This window comes from Camelina sativa, chromosome 5 (assembly GCF_000633955.1).
Source record: "Camelina sativa cultivar DH55 chromosome 5, Cs, whole genome shotgun sequence".
NCBI classification, from domain to species: Eukaryota; Viridiplantae; Streptophyta; class Magnoliopsida; order Brassicales; family Brassicaceae; genus Camelina; species Camelina sativa.
Genome location: NC_025689.1, coordinates 34,579,875 through 34,599,950, shown reverse-complemented (window position 1 = coordinate 34,599,950; position 20,076 = coordinate 34,579,875). Strand labels below are relative to the sequence as shown.

Below are 20,076 nucleotides of genomic sequence, written 5' to 3'. Positions count from 1 at the left end.
TTTACTAAAAAAAAAAAAAAAAAAAAGTGTGTTACAGGACTATATCTATGAGTATGGCAGTTTTGTCGGCTTCGTAGCTTTTGAATAACTTGTTGTTGTTATCTTTTATTTTGGGGAAACGTTACACTATCCTTATCTCTTACTTCACATTTTTCGTATTTTTTTTCTTCCCTATAAAGCCGGTGTGGCTGACTTTGTTTTATCTATCTATCCCATCCCATGGTAACTAATTTAGCGGTAACTAAAATCATACTGTTAATTTATCAGATTAAGTATGGTACGTCTACTTTCTAAATTATCTCGAATAATTTAGAAACGTGTGATTTGTCTTTACCTAACTAGAAAAAGTAATAAGAAATAGACAGAATGTAATAGTCATAACTAGTTAAGTGTCCCCACGGATATAGTATGTTTATTAATTAGTTATGTTTCTCATTTCCTTACACAACGAGAAACTCGTGAACCGTAATTAATTGTGATCTTTCACTACTAATTCTGCTTAACCACATTTGTCTCATTGAACTTCAAATGTTGTTGTTTGACTTCTAATAATAATAATTTTTAAATAGAATGCGGAATACGGTTGGCATCAGCGGGCTACGCGGTGTTTGGTATGGACTACGAAGGACATGGCCGGTCCAAGGGAGCTCGTTGCTATATCAAAAAGTTCAGTAATATAGTAAATGACTGCTACGACTATTACACCTTCATCTCTGGTACTTGACAATGGAAACCAAATTACATTTTTGTTTTTAAAAGAGTATATCGTTTTGGATTATATCTCTCGGTGTTAGACTGGACTGGCCACATGTCCAATCTCCATCAACAAGACTAACACCTAATTTTTTTATGATTTGATAATATAGCACAAGAAGAATACAAAGAGAAAGGTAGATTTTTATATGGAGAATCAATGGGAGGTGCGGTTGCTTTGTTGCTTCACAAGAAAGATCCTTCTTTTTGGAACGGTGCCCTTCTCGTTGCTCCCATGTGTAAGGTCACGTCACGTTTCTTTCCCTTCTTTATTTACCAAATCCTTACATTCATTCCTTTTATGATCAAAATTAAGACACTAATCTGATTAATTAAAGACAGCTTTTTTCATTAGTTTGTGTGTGTTTGAGCAGATATCAGAGAAGGTGAAACCACACCCAGTGGTCATAAATCTACTAACAAGAGTTGAAGATATTATACCAAAATGGAAGATCGTTCCAACCAAAGATGTTATCGATTCTGCTTTCAAGGATCCTGTCAAGCGCGAAGAGGTAGTACACTAATCGAATTACTCAAGACATAATTCATAATTATAAAGTGTAGTAAAAAAAAAGTTCTACAAATGTAGATAAGGAACAACAAGCTGATATATCAAGACAAGCCAAGACTTAAAACAGCACTTGAAATGCTTAGAACAAGCATGGACCTCGAAGAAACCCTCCACGAGATCACATTGCCTTTTTTTGTCCTCCACGGTGAAGCAGACATTGTGACTGATCCAGAGATAAGCAAAGCCTTGTTCGAGAAAGCAAGCACACGTGACAAAACCATCAAGCTTTACCCAGGCATGTGGCATGGGTTAACTTCTGGTGAGCCTGACGCTAACGTTGACCTCGTTTTTGCTGACATGGTGAATTGGCTTGACGTACGTACGGGCGACTCCGCTTCTCTCACTGTCACTCCCATACAAGAAGATCGTACCTCCAATGTTATTAAAGTCGTTAGTAACAACGGTAAAGAGAAATCTAAACGACCACAACAAGGTAGTAGTAGTCTCCTTTGTGGGTTAAACGGTGGTGGTGGACGCCGTTTGGTTCATCGATCTTCTATGTAATAATAAAACAGAGAAGAATCTGTTTTTTTCATGTGTTTATTTTGTATTTCATATTCGTTTTCCAAAAAATAAAACCATCAACCGTGGAAAAGTCAAAATCTTTGTAATCCCTTTGAATTATTAAAATGGGCCATAATTATAATTAACAACTGAAATATGGGCTTTAATCTAATTTGTTATATACTCTTTCTGGCCCAATAATTATATGGGCCTAAATTCAGCCCTCTTCAACCGCCATTAACCTTGACTTCTCTGACGAGTCGTCGTCTTTGCAACATTATTATTCTCTCACAGTGAGATCTTTGGAAAACGAAAGCGGGATTTAGCTTTAGCAGGTAAAACCCTAATTTCTTCCGATCTGCTTTCCTCTGGAACTCAGTTTCTTAATTTTCTTCGTATTCGAACCTTTGCAGCTTCCACCGTCTTCAAGTCAACATGAGGTATTGGGTTCTCTCATCTTCGTCTCCTTATTTTTGTTCTTCTTCTTCTAGATTTTTTCTCACACTGTTTTTTTTTTGTCGATTTCAGTAAGCCAATGGACGAGGATACCAACGTAAGTTACTCTCTATCCGCCTATCTCTCTCGCTCTCTCGATCTATTTGAAGCTCTTGTTTTAAATCTAAGCATAAACATAAAACCCTAATTTCGCTAGTTGTGCCATGTCTATGTCTAGATTTTGAGTTCCTTTATCCTTCTTTTTTTATACTTACGGATTCTCAATTTGGAATTTGTTGATGGAATTCTCTTTAAAAGTCATGTGGTTTCTGTATCTTTTAGGGGTTGTGTGTGCTAGTTAATTTGAGAGACACTGTCCTGAGAATTGCTAACTGATGATGGTCGTTTAGAGTTTTGGCTAAGTGATGGTCGTTTAGAGTTTTGGCTATGTGAATAGTTGCTGGTTTTGAATGAGTACTTGATGTTTCTTAACAAGGCAATCTTGTGTTGTTACTGCATTGTTGTTTACTCCTATAATGTGGATCCTAGTTCCTCAAAGCTTTGTACTTCTGTAGCAGGGAAAGACCGAGGAGTATGTTGATGAATGAATACCTTTTGGTAGTGATGTGGGTTCTGTAGTGGTTGTGCTACTGAACAGAGACACTGTCTTGAGAATTACTCGCATCTTGAGAATTACTCACAGATGATCTTCTAGAGTTTTGGATGAGTACTTGATGTTCTTTATCAATGCAATTTTGTATTGGCTGCATTGTTATTTCCACTCTCTTTTCAGTTTTTTTGTTTTTGTTTAAAGAGTGAATCCTAGTTTCTAATGCTTTTTGTAATTCTGTAGCAGGGAAAGACTGAGGAGGAGTTCAACACTGGACCACTCTCTGTTCTTATGATGAGTGTTAAGAACAACACTCAGGTCTTGATCAATTGCCGTAACAACAGGAAACTCCTTGGGCGAGTTAGAGCGTTTGACAGGCACTGCAACATGGTTCTTGAAAATGTCAGAGAGATGTGGACTGAGGTAAACTTCTGTATCCATTTTATGTCTCTGGTTCATGTATAAACAAGTGCCATTTCTTACATGGGTTCTCTGGTTTTTTTTTAGGTCCCAAAAACCGGTAAAGGAAAGAAGAAAGCGCTTCCTGTCAACAGAGATCGATTCATCAGCAAGATGTTCCTGCGTGGAGACTCTGTCATTATCGTCCTCAGGAACCCCAAGTGAGAGAGTAATTGAGATGGCTGGCTCGTCGTTGTTCTTCATATGATAATTCTCGCTTCTTCTTGTTAAATTCTAACTGTTGCTTCAACGGATAAAACATGTTTTGATCATGAGCCTTAAAATCTAGAAAAATACTTAGATTCACTCTTAGAGGTGAACCTCTCCATTCACCTTCTCTTCTCTCAGCCAATCAAAATCTTCCATCTAATATTTTATTTAAAAAATAAATAAAAATTAAATTAAAAAGTAACTCAAATTAAGGAAATAAATTCTGTATACTTTTAATTAAGGAAAGTTAAATATTTGGCTTGGTTTGGATTTTTAAAACTAGAGTAAAATTATATGTCGGTTTGGGTTTACAAATGAGATATTAGGGTTTAGATTTTACAAGTAGAACGAAATTATATGTCGGTGTGGGTTCACAAATGAGATGTTTACGGTTTAGATTTTACAAGTAGAACGAAATTATATGTCGGTGTGGGTTCACAAATGAGATGTTTACGGTTTAGATTTTACAAGTAGAACGAAATTATATGTCGGTGTGGGTTCACAAATGAGATGTTTACGGTTTAGATTTTACAAGTAGAACGAAATTATATGTCGGTGTGGGTTCACAAATGAGATGTTTACGGTTTAGATTTTACAAGTAGAACGAAATTATATGTCGGTGTGGGTTCACAAATGAGATGTTTACGGTTTAGATTTTACAAGTAGAACGAAATTATATGTCGGTGTGGGTTCACAAATGAGATGTTTACGGTTTAGATTTTACAAGTAGAACGAAATTATATGTCGGTGTGGGTTCACAAATGAGATGTTTACGGTTTAGATTTTACAAGTAGAACGAAATTATATGTCGGTGTGGGTTCACAAATGAGATGTTTACGGTTTAGATTTTACAAGTAGAACGACATTATATGTCGGTTTGGGTTTACAAATGAGATATTAGGGTTTAGATTTCACAATTAGAACGAAATTATATGTCTGTTTGGTTTCACAAATGAGATGGTTAGGGTTTAGATTTTACAAGTAGAACGAAATTATATGTCGGTTTGGGTTCACAAATGAGATGGTTAGTGTTTAGATTTCATATATATCGGTTTGAGTTTATTAAAAAGCGGTTTAAGTTTTTAATTTTATAATAATGTATACAGATTTTTTTTCCTTATTTTATAAGGGGGTGAATAGAGAGGTTCATCCCTAGAGGTGAACGCAAATATTGTTCTAAAATCTGGCACATTATTATAATTAGAACGCAAGTATTGGTTTGGGTTTACAAATGAGGTGGTTAGGATTTAGATTTTACAATTAGAACGAAATTATATGTCGGTTTGGGTTCACAAATGAGATGTTTAGGGTTCAGATTTTACAAGTATAACAAAATTATATGTCGGTTTGGGTTTACAAATGAGATATTAGGGTTTAGATTTCACAATTAGAACGAAATTATATGTCGGTTTGGGTTCACAAATGAGATGGTTAGGGTTTAGATTTTACAAGTAGAACGAAATTATATGTCGGTTTGGATTCACAAATGAGATGGTTAGTGTTTAGATTTCATATATATCGGTTTGAGTTTATTAAAAAGCGGTTTAAGTTTTTAATTTTATAATAATGTCTACAGATTTTCTTTTCTTATTTTATGAGGGGGTGAATAGAGAGGTTCACCCTAAGGGTGAACGCAAGTATTGTTCTAAAATCTAGTAGTGTTGTCTTTGTATTTTTCACTTGTTCTTCTTCTATATTCTCGACTTCTAAAAAAACGCATCGTTGAGAGTAATGACACTAAGTTTTGTAATAGCAAAAGACAAAAGTTTGTTTTAAAAATTGTAGTGAGGTCCATGAATAGTAAGTAAAAGGTACCAAATTCTTACTCTACGTTTACACGATTATCAAAATAGAGAAATCAAAAACGAAATAAATTTAAAAGAAAAGAAATGAAGCTCTCCTCTCTTAATGTAGTAGTAGCTCTGCGCAAAGTCTTGCATTCTGTTATCAACCCACTACCAACACCAACCACAGTGGCTGCTACTTGATTCTGCGTTTGCTCAGGCTGAAGTTGTTTTGGTGGTGGTTGCAGCCGAGGAGGAGCCTTCCTTCTGGTCACCAAAGACACGTTGACGGAAATCTTTGACCATGAGAGGGAGTCCCTGACGAAGAGAGACCTTTGGTTCCCAACCTAAGAGCTCTTTGGCCTTTGTGATGTCAGGCTTTCTCTTGTGAGGGTCGTCTTCTGTGTTTGGTCTGAACTCTATGTTTGCGTTTGGATCTATCGTCTCTTGGACCACCTTCCAACAAAAACCAACCAAATCACAATATCAGAAACCGGGGTTATAGATTAGGAATCGGAAAAGGTATACATATATATATATAACCATAGAAAGAGACCTTAGCGAGCTCGAGCATTGTGAATTCACCAGGGTTACCAAGGTTAAAAGGCCCGACATGTTCTCCTTCCATCAATCTCATCAAACCTTCGACCTTTTGCATCACAAAAACACAAAAATCAGATTGATCTTACAATATTAACAGCTAAAAAAGTAACCAGGACAAATGGGCAATAAAGATGAGAGACCCCATTCGGTCCTTTGTCACATGATATTGATACCCATTTTTCATAAGCTTGCTGAAGTGGGGACCATTTCTGATGTCTCTCAGAGATTAGGGTCTCATGTTTAAAAGCCAATGTTATTAGATCCCACGACATACTACTCACCAATTCATTACACTAACATGTGAGCTCACTTACACAAATTAACTCCCCCTGTTTTCCAGCCTCTTATTCTACCCCCCAAAATATGAAAATATATTGGAAAGGCATTCTACACGCAAGTAAAATCTTTTACTCTGTGAATGTCACCCTAAACAGTAGTCTCCACTATATACAAAAAAAAAAAAAAAGCTTAAAGGTGTAATACTTTAAAGAGAATGAATACACAAGTGATTTGACATATTACCACCTATCAAGTTTTTGTCTTTTTTTCCTTTTTCCACAAAGAAAGTAAGAATATATCTTAAGTTGGACCATCCCAATAAACAATAGAAAAGAAAAATATATTTGTGTTTGGCAAGTTGTACTAGTATATTGAATAGTTATTTGAGAGGGAATGCGGGAAAGCCTTACCAGATCAGAAACAAACTGAAAACTCCTTGTCTGCTTCCCATCACCGTAAACAGTCAATGGCTCTTTCCTTAGTGCCTGTTCAATTATTATCAATTCAAAACCATCATTACTCATAATGATCAACAAAAACCCTTTTTCCAATGATTTATTAGTTTGTGCTACCCCACCTGTGCAACAAAGTTGCTAACAACACGTCCATCATCGATACACATTCTTGGACCGTAGGTGTTGAAGATCCTAGCAATCCTGACCTGTGATCATTCAAACAAGACACACACACACAAACTCAGTCATTGAATTCAATCTCTTCTTTAGCAAGGGAAGGGAAAATGAAAAAAAAAAAAAAAGAAGCCAAACCTCAACATTGGCACCTCTGTGATAGTCCATGGTCAACGTCTCAGCCGTACGCTTTCCTTCATCGTAGCAACTACGGACACCTGTTCCCACAATTACAACACCAGTATCAGTCATCAATCAAAGCACAATAAAAACATGCACGTGTCGGTATAGTTACTGTGTTAGTAAAAATATATTTTCAAGCTCTAGAAATTCAAAGTCGGTATATGAATGTTAGGCTAGAAGTTAATGTGGGAGGAGGCTGCGTCTAAGGTAGAGACACGTAAGAGAGCCGCACGATCACACAGACCCGTTATTTACGGTTCAAATGGTTTGACCGTACAGAGATAGGGGACCAGATCTGAAGAGCAGGGGGGGCGCACCATAAAACACCTGTTTTTTTCAACCCCATCTCTCTCCTAACGTGCGCATTTTCCGGTACAGAAAAGGAAAGATAGCACAAACGTCGTCGTGTCACGTGACGGTGGAAGAAACAATCTCACTTTTCGTTTTCAGATTCCGATTTACAGAGAACACAACCAATACGAACAGAACAGAACAGAACGCATAAAAAAGAATGAATCAATGATTGTGGAATTACCAATGGGATTAACGTTGCCCCAGTAAGTCTCAACCTGAGGATGCTGGAGAGGATCACCGTAAACCTCACTAGTACTCGTCAAGAGAAACCTAGCACCAACTCTCTTAGCCAAACCAAGCATGTTCAAAGTTCCAACCACATTCGTCTTGTAATCAATCTCTATAAGTCAAAGGCAAACAACAAAACAAACGCAAACCAAACCACAATTTCCCAATAACCGAATCGAACAAAAATCAAATTAGATAAAAAGGATATGATAGTCTTGACGGGATTGAATTTGTAATGAACAGGTGAGGCAGGGCAAGCCAAATGATAGATCTGGTCAACCTCAAGTAAGATCGGCTCAACAACATCGTGACGGATAAGTTCAAAATTAGGGTTACTGAAATGGTGCATCACGTTCTCTTTCCTCCCCGTGAAGAAATTGTCAACAACGATAACAGTGTCACCTCTCGCCATCAAACGATCGACGAGATGCGATCCAACGAATCCAGCACCACCGGTGACGACGACTCTTAGTCCTTTGCGTTTCAATCCCAGTGGGATTTTCCCGCCTGTAGCTCCGATCCGGTTAAGGTACTCGAGGCTAGGTTTCCTCGTAGCCGGAACGTACGATGATTCCTCGGTTCTAAATCCGTAGTTGGAGAACGGATCGGAGTAAGGTGTTGATTGTGTGGAGGTGCGAGGGAAGAGAGTGAAAACCAAAGAGGCGATTGCAATGCCGACGAGGACGAAGATAAGTCTCTGTTCACGGAGTAAGTAACGCATCGGACGAGTCACCATGAACCATGGTTTGATTGGTTTCGGGTAGTAAGCATCGGCGGTGTGTTGATCCGCCTCGTGTCTCCGATTGATCAGCTCGCTCGCCATCCTCAGCAATTGAATTCTCTAGATCTAAAAAATCAAAACAATAAACCAAATCAATCGTTAAGAAGAATTTTTAATTTTAATTTTCTTTGTAAGGAAAAAAACAATCACCGAGTCGAACTCGCCGGGAACTGAGTCAGACCTTGAACGAGAGAGAGAGAGAGAGTGAAAAGCGAATCGGTCTTTGTGGTCTATTTAAGTAGCGGAAGCGTTACAGGTCAAAGGCCCTTGCTTTTTCACTCTTATTACGATATTACCCCTCCCTTTTTTTATAAATTTCATTCAACCTTTCCTTCAATATCGGACATTAATATTATTGTTACTTAGTCCATTATTTGCAACAACAAGAAACACTCATATATTAATTATATTATATGGTGTTTTTATTATTATTATTAATAACTCAATTTGTTAATTAAATGATTACGAAAGGTTTGTTCGTTAGGTATGCTAATCTCACGTAAACAAAAGTCAATGCCGAACCCTAACTTAGCACTCAAAGCCATAAAATTGGTGGTGAGCTTTGAGTGATTTCGACGTTCTTTTTTTTTCCCAACTTTAAAAATTAATTTACAATCTGCATACTAACATAAGTATTATTTATTTGTTAGTTGCGTTAAAGTATTGTTAACATCTGTAATAATGTTAAAGATACAGTATATGTTCTAACAAACTAAACATATTTTTAATTTTTTTTTTCACAAATCACATTCATAAGTCCTAATGCTTTCGACGTCAGGGTTTTTTGAAACGTGATCAAACATTTGCCTATGAGATTTAAATGTAATTGCCTAAAAAAGAAAAGAGACTCAAATTAATTCTGACTTAATTGTTGTGTTATTTGTGTAACTAAAAGTTTCTTCCCAAGCAACCAAAAGATTAAAGGTAGTAGATCCAGTTTAGTGGTAGTTCTATTTTTTTTTTTTTTTTTTAATTATTATTAATATCCGAAAGAGATACCATTACATTTGTGCGAGAGGAAACTTAGGAAGCTCAGAAAGGATCAGAAAAGATACGAGAAAGATAAGTTTAAAAGTTTAATGAACTTGGAAGTGGGTGAACCATAAGCAGAGGTAAGTATCCTGAATAGTCTGATTTTGCGGATGAGTGCCCATATCCTTGCGATCTAGCCACAACAATCTCCTTCTTATCAGCAGTTATATTTTTGAGTTATTCCCTAGAGTGTACTGCCTTCTGATTATAACATGAAAAACCTTTGCCAATTGCAAGACGCATGGTTTGGATCTAACGCGTACGTTGCTAGATATTTTACATTGATCAATCTTTTAACCAAAAAAGAAATCGTATAAAACTTTGGATTCGGAGGTGATTACAAAGGGAAGAGCATATTGGCGTTTACGTTGACTTGTGATGCTAACCTGGCGGTTAGCTATGTGCCTATGTCGCCCGCCCCACATCTCTTTCACTTTCTTGCCTAACCTTTTTTTTGTATTCGCGATGGCTAACAATTAAATGTAAATTATTTGTTTTTTTTTCTCATCAGACCAACTTTTTTGTTTTCCTATAAATAACAATTGAATTTTATTACCCATTATTTAAAACTAACCGAATAAGACTAGCTAACTATAGATTTAGGATGATCTTATCTCTCGTATATGAAACTCTGTAAGTGACAAAAAAGAAGCATCTTGTTATAAAAAAAATTAATATATTAGTCTTAACTTAACTATAAACAAATACTCTGTAACATAAGATTTGAAGCAACAATATGCTAACAAAACAATAAAATGAACTTTATTTGTATGTTCATCGTTTGGCGTTAGTAATAAAGCAAAATCAATATATTTTGGTTAATTCTATACAGTGCCGTGCTAAGACTAATTGTGGCTTAGGGCATGTAAAAAAGGTGGCTTTTATTATTAAAAAATATCAAAATTTTTAAAAAAATTGTTTCAAAGAGAACAAGGATAAACAAAAAAAAATCTTAAATCACAATTTTGCTATCTTTTTTTCTTAAAAAATTATTTACCAAACTCACATTATGAAAGTGAAGCAAAAAAAAGTTTATAAAATGACACAGTGAATAAGTTTTCAATTGTGAACTTATTTTGAACAATTCTTAAACTTGAAAACTAATCTTGCTTTTAATAAGTTTTTTTTACAGGCGATTGGTTTTTTTAAAGAAAGAAAACTCAAAATCAGTTTTTTTTCTTCCAATTATCCCTTTTTTTAATTAATATGCTGATTATATTAAAACAGATTTAATTTATTCTTAATTATATTCTATAAGTATTATTAGTATTATATTATATTTAGAGTATAAAACATGGGTAGAAATTTCCTTATAGATATAATGTATTGTTTTTATTAATAATGTCATGAACTTTATAAACAAAAGACCTATATTACATACATATTTATCCTATCAACTTAAATACAGTCTAGATAGAAGAAACAAAAAACAAGAAGAAAAAAAATGTGGCCTAAACTTTTTTAATTATTGGTGGCTTAGAGCAAATGCCCTTTCCTCTTAACCTTAAGCACGGCACTGATTCTATATTAAAAGGAATTAAAACAGTTTTGAGAAAAAAACCTAAAACGAGTAAAAAAAAAATCTTGTCTGCCAAAGATATTTTTGTGTATTTGTTTACTATGATTGTCACCGACTTATTCCCACGTTTTATGACAGGTCCGTCACTCGTTTCGGTGGCTTGGGCTTGGGACGCTCAAATATAAACAACAATACTGGACTAATAATATCGGCCCGGCCCAATATAATGACAATAGGCTCATAACATATTGCTGTGAGGAGTGATGTGATTTGGCCCCTCCTCAATAAACCTTAAAAATAACTCAATTCAAATGATATAGATTACACTTTTTTTTGTTGTCTATATGATTCAACAATGAACCACCACATTATTATTACGCATACATGGATGGATATTAAAGCTTGGTAAAATTTTATGATTTATGAGATTTTACAGACCATTAGCCGCGAGCTTGTTAAGGAGTGCGAGCGAATTGCTGGAGATATACAAAGACGTGGTGACTCTCCGCCGAATCATCCTGACCGTTGATGACTTCGACGACGTCTTTTCAAACCCATCGATACACGTGTCCTTGTCCGTGAGGGAAGTGCTAAGCCACGTGGCGAGATCGCTCATCTGCTGCTGAAACTCGCTGGCTTTGAGTGTCCGGAGGACGGCCAAGGACTTGTGGAGACTATCAAGAGAGTCTTGTAGCAGTTCTCGGCAGTCCGAGAGAGCGACGCGGTCGCGTTTCCCGACCGTTGAAAGCCGCGTTTTGAGAAGGTACCTAAGGACGTCTTTGTTGTCGGTTATGGCCACGGAGACGCCGGCACGTGCCCATTTGCTGGGACTGTTCTTGGCGACTGATGCAAACGGCGATAGCGTTTTAGCGCAGAGATCTCGGTAGTGTGTAACGCTACACGCGTTTTGTACGTAGCTGTTGCGTTTAGACGGTAATGATGAAGTTGGATTGAGAGAAAGGAGAAAGAAGACAAGTGCAAATGCGATAGAAGAACTCATCGAGTTTTCTTGTGTGTTGTAACAAAGAAATATCTGTAATCTTTTATACAAAATTGGTGTCGACGAGAGAGATCGTATATATAGACACGTATAAATTTAATTTTGAGGTTTCTGGTAGGTTTAAAAGTGAAAGTATAAAAAGTACGTATGGCGGTCCATTTGTAGTTGTCGGAGTTATGATCACAACGTTTCTAACGCTATGTTCGACGTTATAAATTGGTTAACTCCTAATTTGATTACTTATTCTGCACAAATATCAGTATTTTTTTTTTCAAAATCATTTTTCAACAACTGCTCTAACCTAATAAAACAGAAATCTCGATCAGTTTAATTTATTATTGTTTTGGTAATCATTGGTCTAATTCTTGCTCTACTAGGCGGATTTAACAAAGGTTGATAACATTACCAGTAACATTTTATAAATGGAAGATCATCTAGTTAAGTACGGCATAAGCTTGTAGTATCATTTCCTAATGTTGTCATCGCCAAGAAGCCCATGACCATATCTCGTCGGATCCTTTTTTCTTAATTACTTTTTCCCCCTCTTCACGCCATTAAGCTACAATACTTTCTTTAGGACGTGCGTGAGTTCTTATATACAACGTAATCAGGTAATGCGTGAGCATTTATGAATACAGCTTAAAAAATTGAATTAACCTCACATGAATTGAGAGAGAACGAAGCATATATGGTTATGGCGATTCACATGATTCCTATGAAACAAAAGACATGACTGAGACACTAATAAGAGAGACTTGGAACTTAAAACCATGAAGATCATAAAGGACTTCTGAGCAAAACCATGGACAGTCATGAATGGGAGGTAAGAAGAGAGAGAGAGAGAGAAGACTGTGTAGTGGTTTTCATTGCAAAATGAACCATACTTATGGGACCATCATGGCTTCACTCTTCTCGCATCAACTCTTTTTTTCAAACTTCCTACTAAACTCTGTGATATCACACAAGCAACTGTGACAAGTAACACTAGAGAGAAAATCCCTAAGCTGATGTTAAAGATCGTTCTATTCCAAAACTTGCAGTAAACAGTAACATGGATTTGAGTATGATACAAGAAATGGGTCTCTAAGACAATAATAATACAATGCTCCTAAGATCATTGATTCAAAAAATATGAAAACTGAGTGTCTATAGCCTAACTCACAAGTCACAACAGTATCAAAATATAAGGCATGAACGTAAATGAGATTCTGCAATTCTTGGACAAGTAATAGATCTGAAATGAATGAGATTCATCCAAAAACGTATGTAAGGAGTTCCTTTATTGATTAAATTTGGCTGTAAAGAGAGAAAACAAACAGAGAATGACAAAAAAAGAATGTTCCACTTTTCCGGATTAAACAAAACGAGTAAGGCAATTTCAGAAAGTCTTAAGTGTGGTCAAATCATTGAGACTTACTCATACAGTTTTTTTCCGAAGCATCTCCTCTGATGGAAGCTCCAAAGTAGCTCCTGCGTGATCCTGACTTGCTTTCACCTCTACACCACACAAGCATTGGAGTTTTTTTCAGTCACGCAATTCAACGAACAGATGGTGTGCAAGATAAAAAAAGAGTGTAAAGAGTAATCAAAACGTACCGTATCCGCCGCGTTCGTTGAGTTTGGCCTGAACGATCATGGTGGAAATGAACTGCGTCGCTTCACGCGCCTCTTCGAGAAGGCGAGTGATGTCGGAGCCGGAAGCCACGTGGCGGTTTTCATCAAATTTCTTACGGATCTCGGACGCCGAAGCCTTCAGCATCTCGGTATCTCCGGCGAACGATTTCCTTGTAGCCCTGAGCAAAGCTCTGTACGCGATCAACGCTTCTCCGGTCACCATTTCTACTCCTTTCCTCTTTTCAACCTTTTCAACCTTTTCTTCTCCTCCTCCGCCGCCGCCGTCGTCTCCTTCACCAAAAACTTGGGAGGAATCGAAATGGTACCTTTCTGTTCGCGGCTTCGAGTTTCATTGGGCCTTTATGATTAAGCCCATTAATAAATATTTCGGGTCATACCTGTTCCAGCTGGGTAAAAACCGCATCGGTCGGATCCTTTAGAGAATTTATCAATCTTGCGTGTTCTCGTTCGTTCACTACTTCCGAGTGTCTTCTTCAACATTCCCAAAGAGGTACGCTTTCTGAATTCGCTCGTTTGCTGTAAAGCTTCAATTTCACGCCTTTTTTTACTTGAATGATACGAAACCCTAGATCATTCAGTCTGCATCGATTCGAACAATTCAGTGAAATTGACCAAACTCAGAAGCAGTATGTGGAGATTTGGTTTATATAAACCCTACCTCTGTAAAATTAGCCATTTGAATCCTCAAATTAGCCATGCAAAAGTTAAATTGCGTTCTTAGTAATGTATAATCGTTTCTTGAATTTGGTATTGGGTTTATTGTAATCTCGTTGTTGTTAATTTCTCCAGCTTGAGATTAGAGATGGATCATGTATACAAAGGTCAGCTGCAAGCATATGCACTCAAACAAAATCTTGAACTACCAGTGTATGCCACTGAGAGAGAAGGGGCTCCTCATGCTCCTCGGTTTAGATCTAAGGTTACATTTTGTGGAAAGACTTACCAGAGCCATGAGTTCTTTCCGACTCTTAAATCGGCTGAACATGCCGCTGCCAAAATAGCATTGGCTTCATTGACGCCACAGAGTCCTGAGGCTAGTTTATGTTCCTCCCTCATTTTTGGATCACAGTTTATGTGCTTTTTTCAAAATCTGATTTTTATCTTTTCTCTGATTTTTTTTTTTGTTTATTTTCAGGGAATTGATGTTGCATACAAGAACCTGTTACAAGAGATTGCTCAGAAAGGAAATTCTCTGTTACCAGTTTATGCAACTGTTACATCTGGTCCATCGCATTCGCCAGTTTTTACTTCAACTGTTGAGTTTGCTGGGAAGGTCTTCAGCGGAGAAGAGGCCAAAACCAAAAAGTTGGCTGAAATGAGTGCTGCTAAAGTAGCATTCATGAGTATCAAAACTGGTATGTAGTATCTACATCCCTTGCTTTTCATATCTTGTTTATTCCGTTAAAAATGGTCAAATGTTTCAAATCAGCAAGTTATGTTAGTTTTCAGTTGGTGCGTGGTATGAGATAAGAAATGATCGGACTGTTTCTCATTATAGATTGTTACCTCTGTTCTTGTAAACTGTTTTCAAATTCCATTCAGCTGTAGACATTTTGACTAAAGTTAATCTTGTTAACTGCATCTGAGGTTCTTCTTGTCAATCTTTTGAACTTTTCTAGATCAGTATTCCCCTCATGGATATTCTTCTACATGGCCAAGTCAGAAATTGGGTCATGAGGGTGAGCAGTTTCACAACGAACAAATCATGAAACAACTTTTTTGTTTGTTTGTTTCAAAACCATTTGATTGTATTATCTTGATGCATATTCCTAATGTTAAAAAGTCAAACGTGACAAGTTGGTGATAATCTATGATGTACAGGGAACTCGAACCAGACCTCGTCGCCTTCTTTGCCTTGTGAGAGACAAGAAGCTGTAAATTCAAATGTGAAGAGCAGTTTACAAGAGATCCAGTCCCAACCTTCCGAGGTGGTGATGACCCCTGATTCCCCAGCAAAGTGTATTAAAGTGGATGAAAATGGTTAGTCTTCTTTAAAACCTACCTTACATTAATAATAATGCTTTGGTTTGTTTGTTATAGAGAAATCGCTCTTCCTTTGCTATGATTTGTGGTTCAATCAGAGGGACGCATTTCACCTTACATAATTGCATTCCAACGTCAGTTTTAATCATTCGAAACTCATGCTCTACATTCTTCATTCTGTGCAGAATTTCCAGATCTTCATAATGTACCAGCCAGTAATGCTAAGGAGAGGAATGTTGCTTTGCATGTGCCTGAGAATCCTACAAACGATGGTACTCTTAATGCACCAACTAGTGATGATATGAAGATGAGAATTGCTGCTTCTTATTCGCCTAGACCTCTGAATCCTACAAACGTTGTTACTCCTAATACACCAGCTACTAATGGTATCAAGAGGAACATTGCAGCTTGTTCTTTGCGTATGCCTCAGAATCCCACAGACGATGGTAGAGAACCTTCACCATGTGTAGATGAGAGTGAGAAGAAGAAGCTCATAATGGGAACTGGCCACCTGAGTATACCAACTGGCCAACATGTATTTTGTCGTCCGTGGAACCCGGAGATAACTCTTCCTCAAGACGCGAAGATGCTCTTTAGGGATGATAGTTTTATTGCCTATCGTGTCATGACACCGTAAAGACATCAATATTTGATGCATAATAAGTGTAAGATAGAATGGTAAGCTACGCTATATCTCATATGTTTGTAGAGAGATACAATGTTAAATCTCATAGGTTTAGGCTTTTGTCTCTGGTTTTCTTCAGCAATAAGTGTTGTGTAATGACGAATTTGTTTTGTTTTGAATGATTGATAAGCACATAAGAGAGCACATGTGAGAGGCACATGTTAAGAGTAAAGAGAAGCATCTGAAGGATAGAGTATAAATAGAGTTAGTAGAGTCTATTGTAGAGACTTATCCTGCGTGATCAGTTTGTGTGAGTTAGTTAGATCAGAGCTGCGACTCTGTTCTTGGTGATAAGAGAGGAGAACTGTAACTCCATCTTATCAGTTAGGTTCATCGTTTGTATTAGGGGTTGAGAAGAGATAAGAGAGAAGAGATCATCACCTTCAATCTTATCAATTGGTGCGCTAGTGATCTGCGATCGAATCAAACGCTGAAGAGATTTAATCACAATGTGTCTCGAGGGATTTCCCATCTTCGATGGTGTTGCTGGTGAATTGTGATCTTGGATTTCATGGCTGGAGGAGTTCTTTATTCAGGAGGCTTTCATAGGAGATGAGAAGCTGAATCTTGCACAGAGTCTTCTCGAAGGTGATGCTGAATCTTGGTTCTATATGCGACAAAGGATATCTCTCTTTCAATCGTGGAACGAAATGAAGAAATCGTTGTTATGTGCTTTTGGTACCGAGGATGATCCAGAGAGAATCAGATTGGTCTTGGAGCGAGAACGACGATGGGAGAAACTCCAACAATCGTATATGGCGAAGCAATCGTCTCCACAACGGTCTTCTGAGAAAATCCAACCGTTTTCAATGGAGCAAGCTCATGATCATCTGGAAATTTCTGACGAATCATTGAATCAAGTCGGTGCAATCGTTGTTGAGAAGAAAGGATCGAAGAAGGAGCAAGATTCGTGTTTTGAACCAACTGGTTCCGAAACAGAGTCGAGTCTCACATCGCAACCACAAGCTGAATCACAATCGCTGGACGTGGACCGCGGCGTAAACGCAAACGCAACATTGCCAACGCCACCGGTATGCGTTTCTGATCCTGAGCGTGTGCCGACTATTGATATTGAACTTAGGTCAGTGAATTCAGTGTTGCAAAATCAAGGATTTGTGATGATGAACGAAACTTTGAAGCAAGAATTGATTCAGAATAACAGCCAGATAACTAAGGTGGATCTTGAAGGTGTTGCTGCGATGTCTCAAAGTTTGGTTGGTATCACTAAAAAAGCTTCTGCATACAAGGTGTTCGACAAAATGACTCCACAGAAAGAAAGACTGAAATCAATGAAGAAGAGGAAATGCTTGAAAGCTTGGAGGTTCAAATTCAAATATAAAAACAGGACAAAGTCAAGAGAATTGATCAAACATCAGCTATTTGCTAGTGAAGATGGCAAGTCCATCAGTTTTTGTTTTCATGCTACAGTTGGATTGGTAGAGGAGAAGAAGATTTCAGAGCCTTAGACTACATAAGAAAGCTCACTTGTCAAGGGTGTTCTGTGACATGAGGATGAAACAGTTTATCATTGGTGATCTGCAGCCTATGAACATGGCAGTTGGTGGAGTAGCTAGGCTTGCTACTCTAGATGAAGCTATCCAAGCACACAAACTCTCATGCTGTCCCCACCTGCTTTTCTCTACGCAGTATAATTTGATGCCATCAGTTTCCATTTCTATGTTTGGCGCTGGAGAAGCTATCCTGTTATCTCCTACTGCGACTGAGCTATGGCATTCTTCTTGTGCACACCAAATGTTTGCTCTCAGGCCTAACAGAGTTCGAAATAAGAGGAAGCTAAATTTGTTCCCCAAGAACTGGATGTTTAAGTTCAAAACAAGAAATCTGCAGCAAAATATGAAAATGGGACGGAGGAACAAGTCAGATAAGCCAAGGTTACAGTTCACAAGGATGTTGAGATGGGACTCAAGAAGCATGCCACAACTTCTTAGCGTGTATATGCAGCTCATGTACAAGAAACATGGAAGAGAGCATGGAAACAGAATGTTCCCCATACACCAAACTTTTCAAGCTCTAGTTGAAGTGGCAGTTCTTCATACGGAGGGACAGCAGCAAGTATTGGAACTGTGGGTGACACACTTGGTGGTTCGTGAGCTACTACACAGCTTGTGGGCAAGCTGTTTTGAAAGGGGGGAGTATTGATAAGCACATAAGAGAGCACATGTGAGAGGCACATGTTAAGAGTAAAGAGAAGCATGTGAAGGATAGAGTATAAATAGAGTTAGTAGAGTCTATTGTAAAGCATCCTGCGTGATCAGATAGATTGTGTGAGTTTGTTAGATCAGAGCTGCGACTCTGTTCTTGGTGATAAGAGAGGAGAACTGTAACTCCATCTTATCAGTTAGGTTCATCGTTTGTATTAGGGGTTGAGAAGAGATAAGAGAGAAGAGATCATCACCTTCAAACTTATCAATGATATATAGATACTAAGAAATCACAGTGAACTTAGTACTTGGATCGAACCACATATAACGGTGTGTGGAGAGACACTAGATAAGTAACCACCGGTATTCAAGTAGAATATTTATCACTACAACCAAAAATAATGAGAGACAAAAGAGTAGAGGTAAGCAAAATATTAGGGAACAGCAATTCCATCCGTCCGAAGATACTAGATCATGGTCAATTTCAAATAGACGATGGTGATCAATGATCAATGATCAATGTGTATGAAGTATGACAAAAAGCATAACTCACAAATACAGAAATTAGCAGATTATAAAATTTGTAACAGTAATTAATATATTTAATATCAGTTCCGATTTTCCAAAATCGGTAAATCATTTTAATATTTTAGTTTAAATTTTATAAATTAAATTTAAATGTCAATAGCATGTTTGTAAATAGGTTCTAACTCTAGGATTTATTTGCTAAATATCTTAAAAAATGTATGTATAGAATTCCAAATTTCAATAATATCATCTATTTTCTATTTTTTTTTTTTATGCTCTATCCACCTTCGGATCTATTATATTTCTAAGGCATTTTACCACAAATTTTAGGGCTAGAATAATGCTTCTCCAAAATTGTGAAATGCCACTTGTTAATTTAACAAGTAATTTACACAATACCTGTTCAATTAAAATTTCACATATACTAAGATAATAATGAACATATATGAAAAAAATAATTTATTTGGTATACTCGAAACATTTTAATTGTTTGCAGTTAAATGTCTATATTATGTTTTCAAAACATATGTAATTTTGTTATTTCAACCAAAAAAAAATTGTTATCTCAAATATTACAAAAAGTAACCCAAAAATATAAATTATAGTAAATATATAAATATGATTTACTTCCTTTTTTATTATAAATAATGTGTGTGCGGATTCTTTGACACGCCAAACGTGTACATCTCCACATAATATTTTTTATATACACAGGTTTTCATCCAATTAATTGGTTCATGTGAGTTAATTTTTTGTTGTAAAAGAGAAAAAAGTATATATATAGTAGAAAAAAGATGTGAAAAAATGTTGGTGGTTTGCATTAATCATAATGTTGGTAGTTTGCATTAATCATAAATCATATATATAAATATATATTTACTTCATTCTCTTTATTTTTTATTTTTATAAATAGAAATGTACGTGCGAATTTTTTGGCACGCTAAACATTTACATCTCTGCATAATATTTTTTATATACACAGTTTTTTATCCAATTAATTGGTTCATATGAGTTAATTTTTTGTTGTTTTTAAAAAAAGAATATATATAGTAGAAAAAGATGTGAAAAAATGTTGGTGGTTTGCATTAATCATAATTTCCTTATTTGGCATTAAGAAAAAGGAAAAAAATAAACGTTTTTGGTTTTTTT

The 20,076-nt window shown here is 36.7% G+C and overlaps 6 protein-coding genes across 9 annotated transcripts in view; 3 read left to right on the top strand and 3 right to left on the bottom strand.

The window, feature by feature from the left end:
* The window catches only part of LOC104788617 (caffeoylshikimate esterase-like), a 2,842-nt gene extending 977 nt beyond the window's left edge, over nucleotides 1–1,865 (top strand). For both annotated transcript variants that reach the window (XM_010514380.1, XM_010514379.1), the window contains 4 exons: nucleotides 570–716; nucleotides 867–997; nucleotides 1,128–1,265; nucleotides 1,343–1,865. In XM_010514380.1, the coding sequence (XP_010512682.1) occupies nucleotides 570–716; nucleotides 867–997; nucleotides 1,128–1,265; nucleotides 1,343–1,828 (902 nt within the window). In that variant the 3' untranslated portion in view covers nucleotides 1,829–1,865. The remainder of the gene's footprint in view (nucleotides 1–569; nucleotides 717–866; nucleotides 998–1,127; nucleotides 1,266–1,342) is intronic.
* Nucleotides 2,093–3,660, top strand: LOC104788616 (small nuclear ribonucleoprotein Sm D2-like). Of its 2 annotated transcripts, none has more exons than XM_010514377.1 (5): nucleotides 2,093–2,163; nucleotides 2,242–2,268; nucleotides 2,357–2,381; nucleotides 3,120–3,296; nucleotides 3,381–3,660. In XM_010514377.1, the coding sequence occupies exons 2-5, from the start codon at nucleotides 2,264–2,266 to the stop codon at nucleotides 3,495–3,497; spliced, it is 324 nt and encodes a 107-aa protein (XP_010512679.1). In that variant the 5' UTR covers nucleotides 2,093–2,163; nucleotides 2,242–2,263; the 3' UTR covers nucleotides 3,498–3,660. The 2 variants fall into 2 exon arrangements, with proteins under 2 accessions (XP_010512679.1, XP_019101756.1); XM_019246211.1 differs by having other exon boundaries at nucleotides 3,117–3,296.
* On the bottom strand, nucleotides 5,275–8,640 carry LOC104788615 (UDP-glucuronic acid decarboxylase 2). The gene is made up of 8 exons (XM_010514376.2): nucleotides 8,534–8,640; nucleotides 7,811–8,449; nucleotides 7,556–7,703; nucleotides 6,976–7,055; nucleotides 6,786–6,869; nucleotides 6,619–6,693; nucleotides 5,883–5,975; nucleotides 5,275–5,782 (listed from the first exon to the last, which is right to left on the bottom strand). The coding sequence occupies exons 2-8, from the start codon at nucleotides 8,423–8,425 to the stop codon at nucleotides 5,543–5,545; spliced, it is 1,335 nt and encodes a 444-aa protein (XP_010512678.1). The 5' UTR covers nucleotides 8,426–8,449; nucleotides 8,534–8,640; the 3' UTR covers nucleotides 5,275–5,542.
* On the bottom strand, nucleotides 11,220–12,044 carry LOC104788614 (21 kDa protein-like). Its single transcript, XM_010514375.2, has one exon. It carries the CDS (start codon nucleotides 11,932–11,934, stop codon nucleotides 11,365–11,367), a length of 570 nt encoding a protein of 189 aa, XP_010512677.1. The 5' UTR covers nucleotides 11,935–12,044; the 3' UTR covers nucleotides 11,220–11,364.
* Nucleotides 13,166–13,875, bottom strand: LOC104788612 (mitochondrial zinc maintenance protein 1, mitochondrial-like). The gene is made up of 2 exons (XM_010514374.2): nucleotides 13,531–13,875; nucleotides 13,166–13,431 (listed from the first exon to the last, which is right to left on the bottom strand). Exons 1-2 carry the CDS (start codon nucleotides 13,769–13,771, stop codon nucleotides 13,352–13,354), a joined length of 321 nt encoding a protein of 106 aa, XP_010512676.1. The 5' UTR covers nucleotides 13,772–13,875; the 3' UTR covers nucleotides 13,166–13,351.
* Nucleotides 13,678–16,381, top strand: LOC104788611 (double-stranded RNA-binding protein 4-like). Of its 2 annotated transcripts, XM_010514372.2 has the most exons (6): nucleotides 13,678–14,059; nucleotides 14,359–14,602; nucleotides 14,705–14,924; nucleotides 15,189–15,248; nucleotides 15,391–15,549; nucleotides 15,738–16,381. In XM_010514372.2, the coding sequence occupies exons 2-6, from the start codon at nucleotides 14,372–14,374 to the stop codon at nucleotides 16,187–16,189; spliced, it is 1,122 nt and encodes a 373-aa protein (XP_010512674.1). In that variant the 5' UTR covers nucleotides 13,678–14,059; nucleotides 14,359–14,371; the 3' UTR covers nucleotides 16,190–16,381. The 2 variants fall into 2 exon arrangements, with proteins under 2 accessions (XP_010512674.1, XP_010512675.1); XM_010514373.2 differs by lacking the exon at nucleotides 15,189–15,248.

Coding starts and splice junctions, on each gene's coding strand:
- LOC104788616 (XM_019246211.1), top strand. Junction 2,382..3,116: donor CAATGGACGAGGATACCAAC/GTAAGTTACTCT, acceptor GTAATTCTGTAG/CAGGGAAAGACTGAGGAGGA. Junction 3,297..3,380: donor TCAGAGAGATGTGGACTGAG/GTAAACTTCTGT, acceptor GTTTTTTTTTAG/GTCCCAAAAACCGGTAAAGG.
- LOC104788615 (XM_010514376.2), bottom strand. CDS start 8,425: ATGGCGAGCGAGCTGATCAATCGGAGACACGAGGCGGATCAACACACC. Junction 7,056..7,555: donor GGGCAACGTTAATCCCATTG/GTAATTCCACAA, acceptor TTGTGGGAACAG/GTGTCCGTAGTTGCTACGAT. Junction 5,783..5,882: donor CAATGCTCGAGCTCGCTAAG/GTCTCTTTCTAT, acceptor TTTTGTTGGAAG/GTGGTCCAAGAGACGATAGA.
- LOC104788614 (XM_010514375.2), bottom strand. CDS start 11,934: ATGAGTTCTTCTATCGCATTTGCACTTGTCTTCTTTCTCCTTTCTCTC.
- LOC104788612 (XM_010514374.2), bottom strand. CDS start 13,771: ATGGTGACCGGAGAAGCGTTGATCGCGTACAGAGCTTTGCTCAGGGCT. Junction 13,432..13,530: donor CAACGAACGCGGCGGATACG/GTACGTTTTGAT, acceptor TGTGTGGTGTAG/AGGTGAAAGCAAGTCAGGAT.
- LOC104788611 (XM_010514372.2), top strand. CDS start 14,372: ATGGATCATGTATACAAAGGTCAGCTGCAAGCATATGCACTCAAACAA. Junction 14,603..14,704: donor TGACGCCACAGAGTCCTGAG/GCTAGTTTATGT, acceptor GTTTATTTTCAG/GGAATTGATGTTGCATACAA. Junction 15,550..15,737: donor TATTAAAGTGGATGAAAATG/GTTAGTCTTCTT, acceptor CATTCTGTGCAG/AATTTCCAGATCTTCATAAT.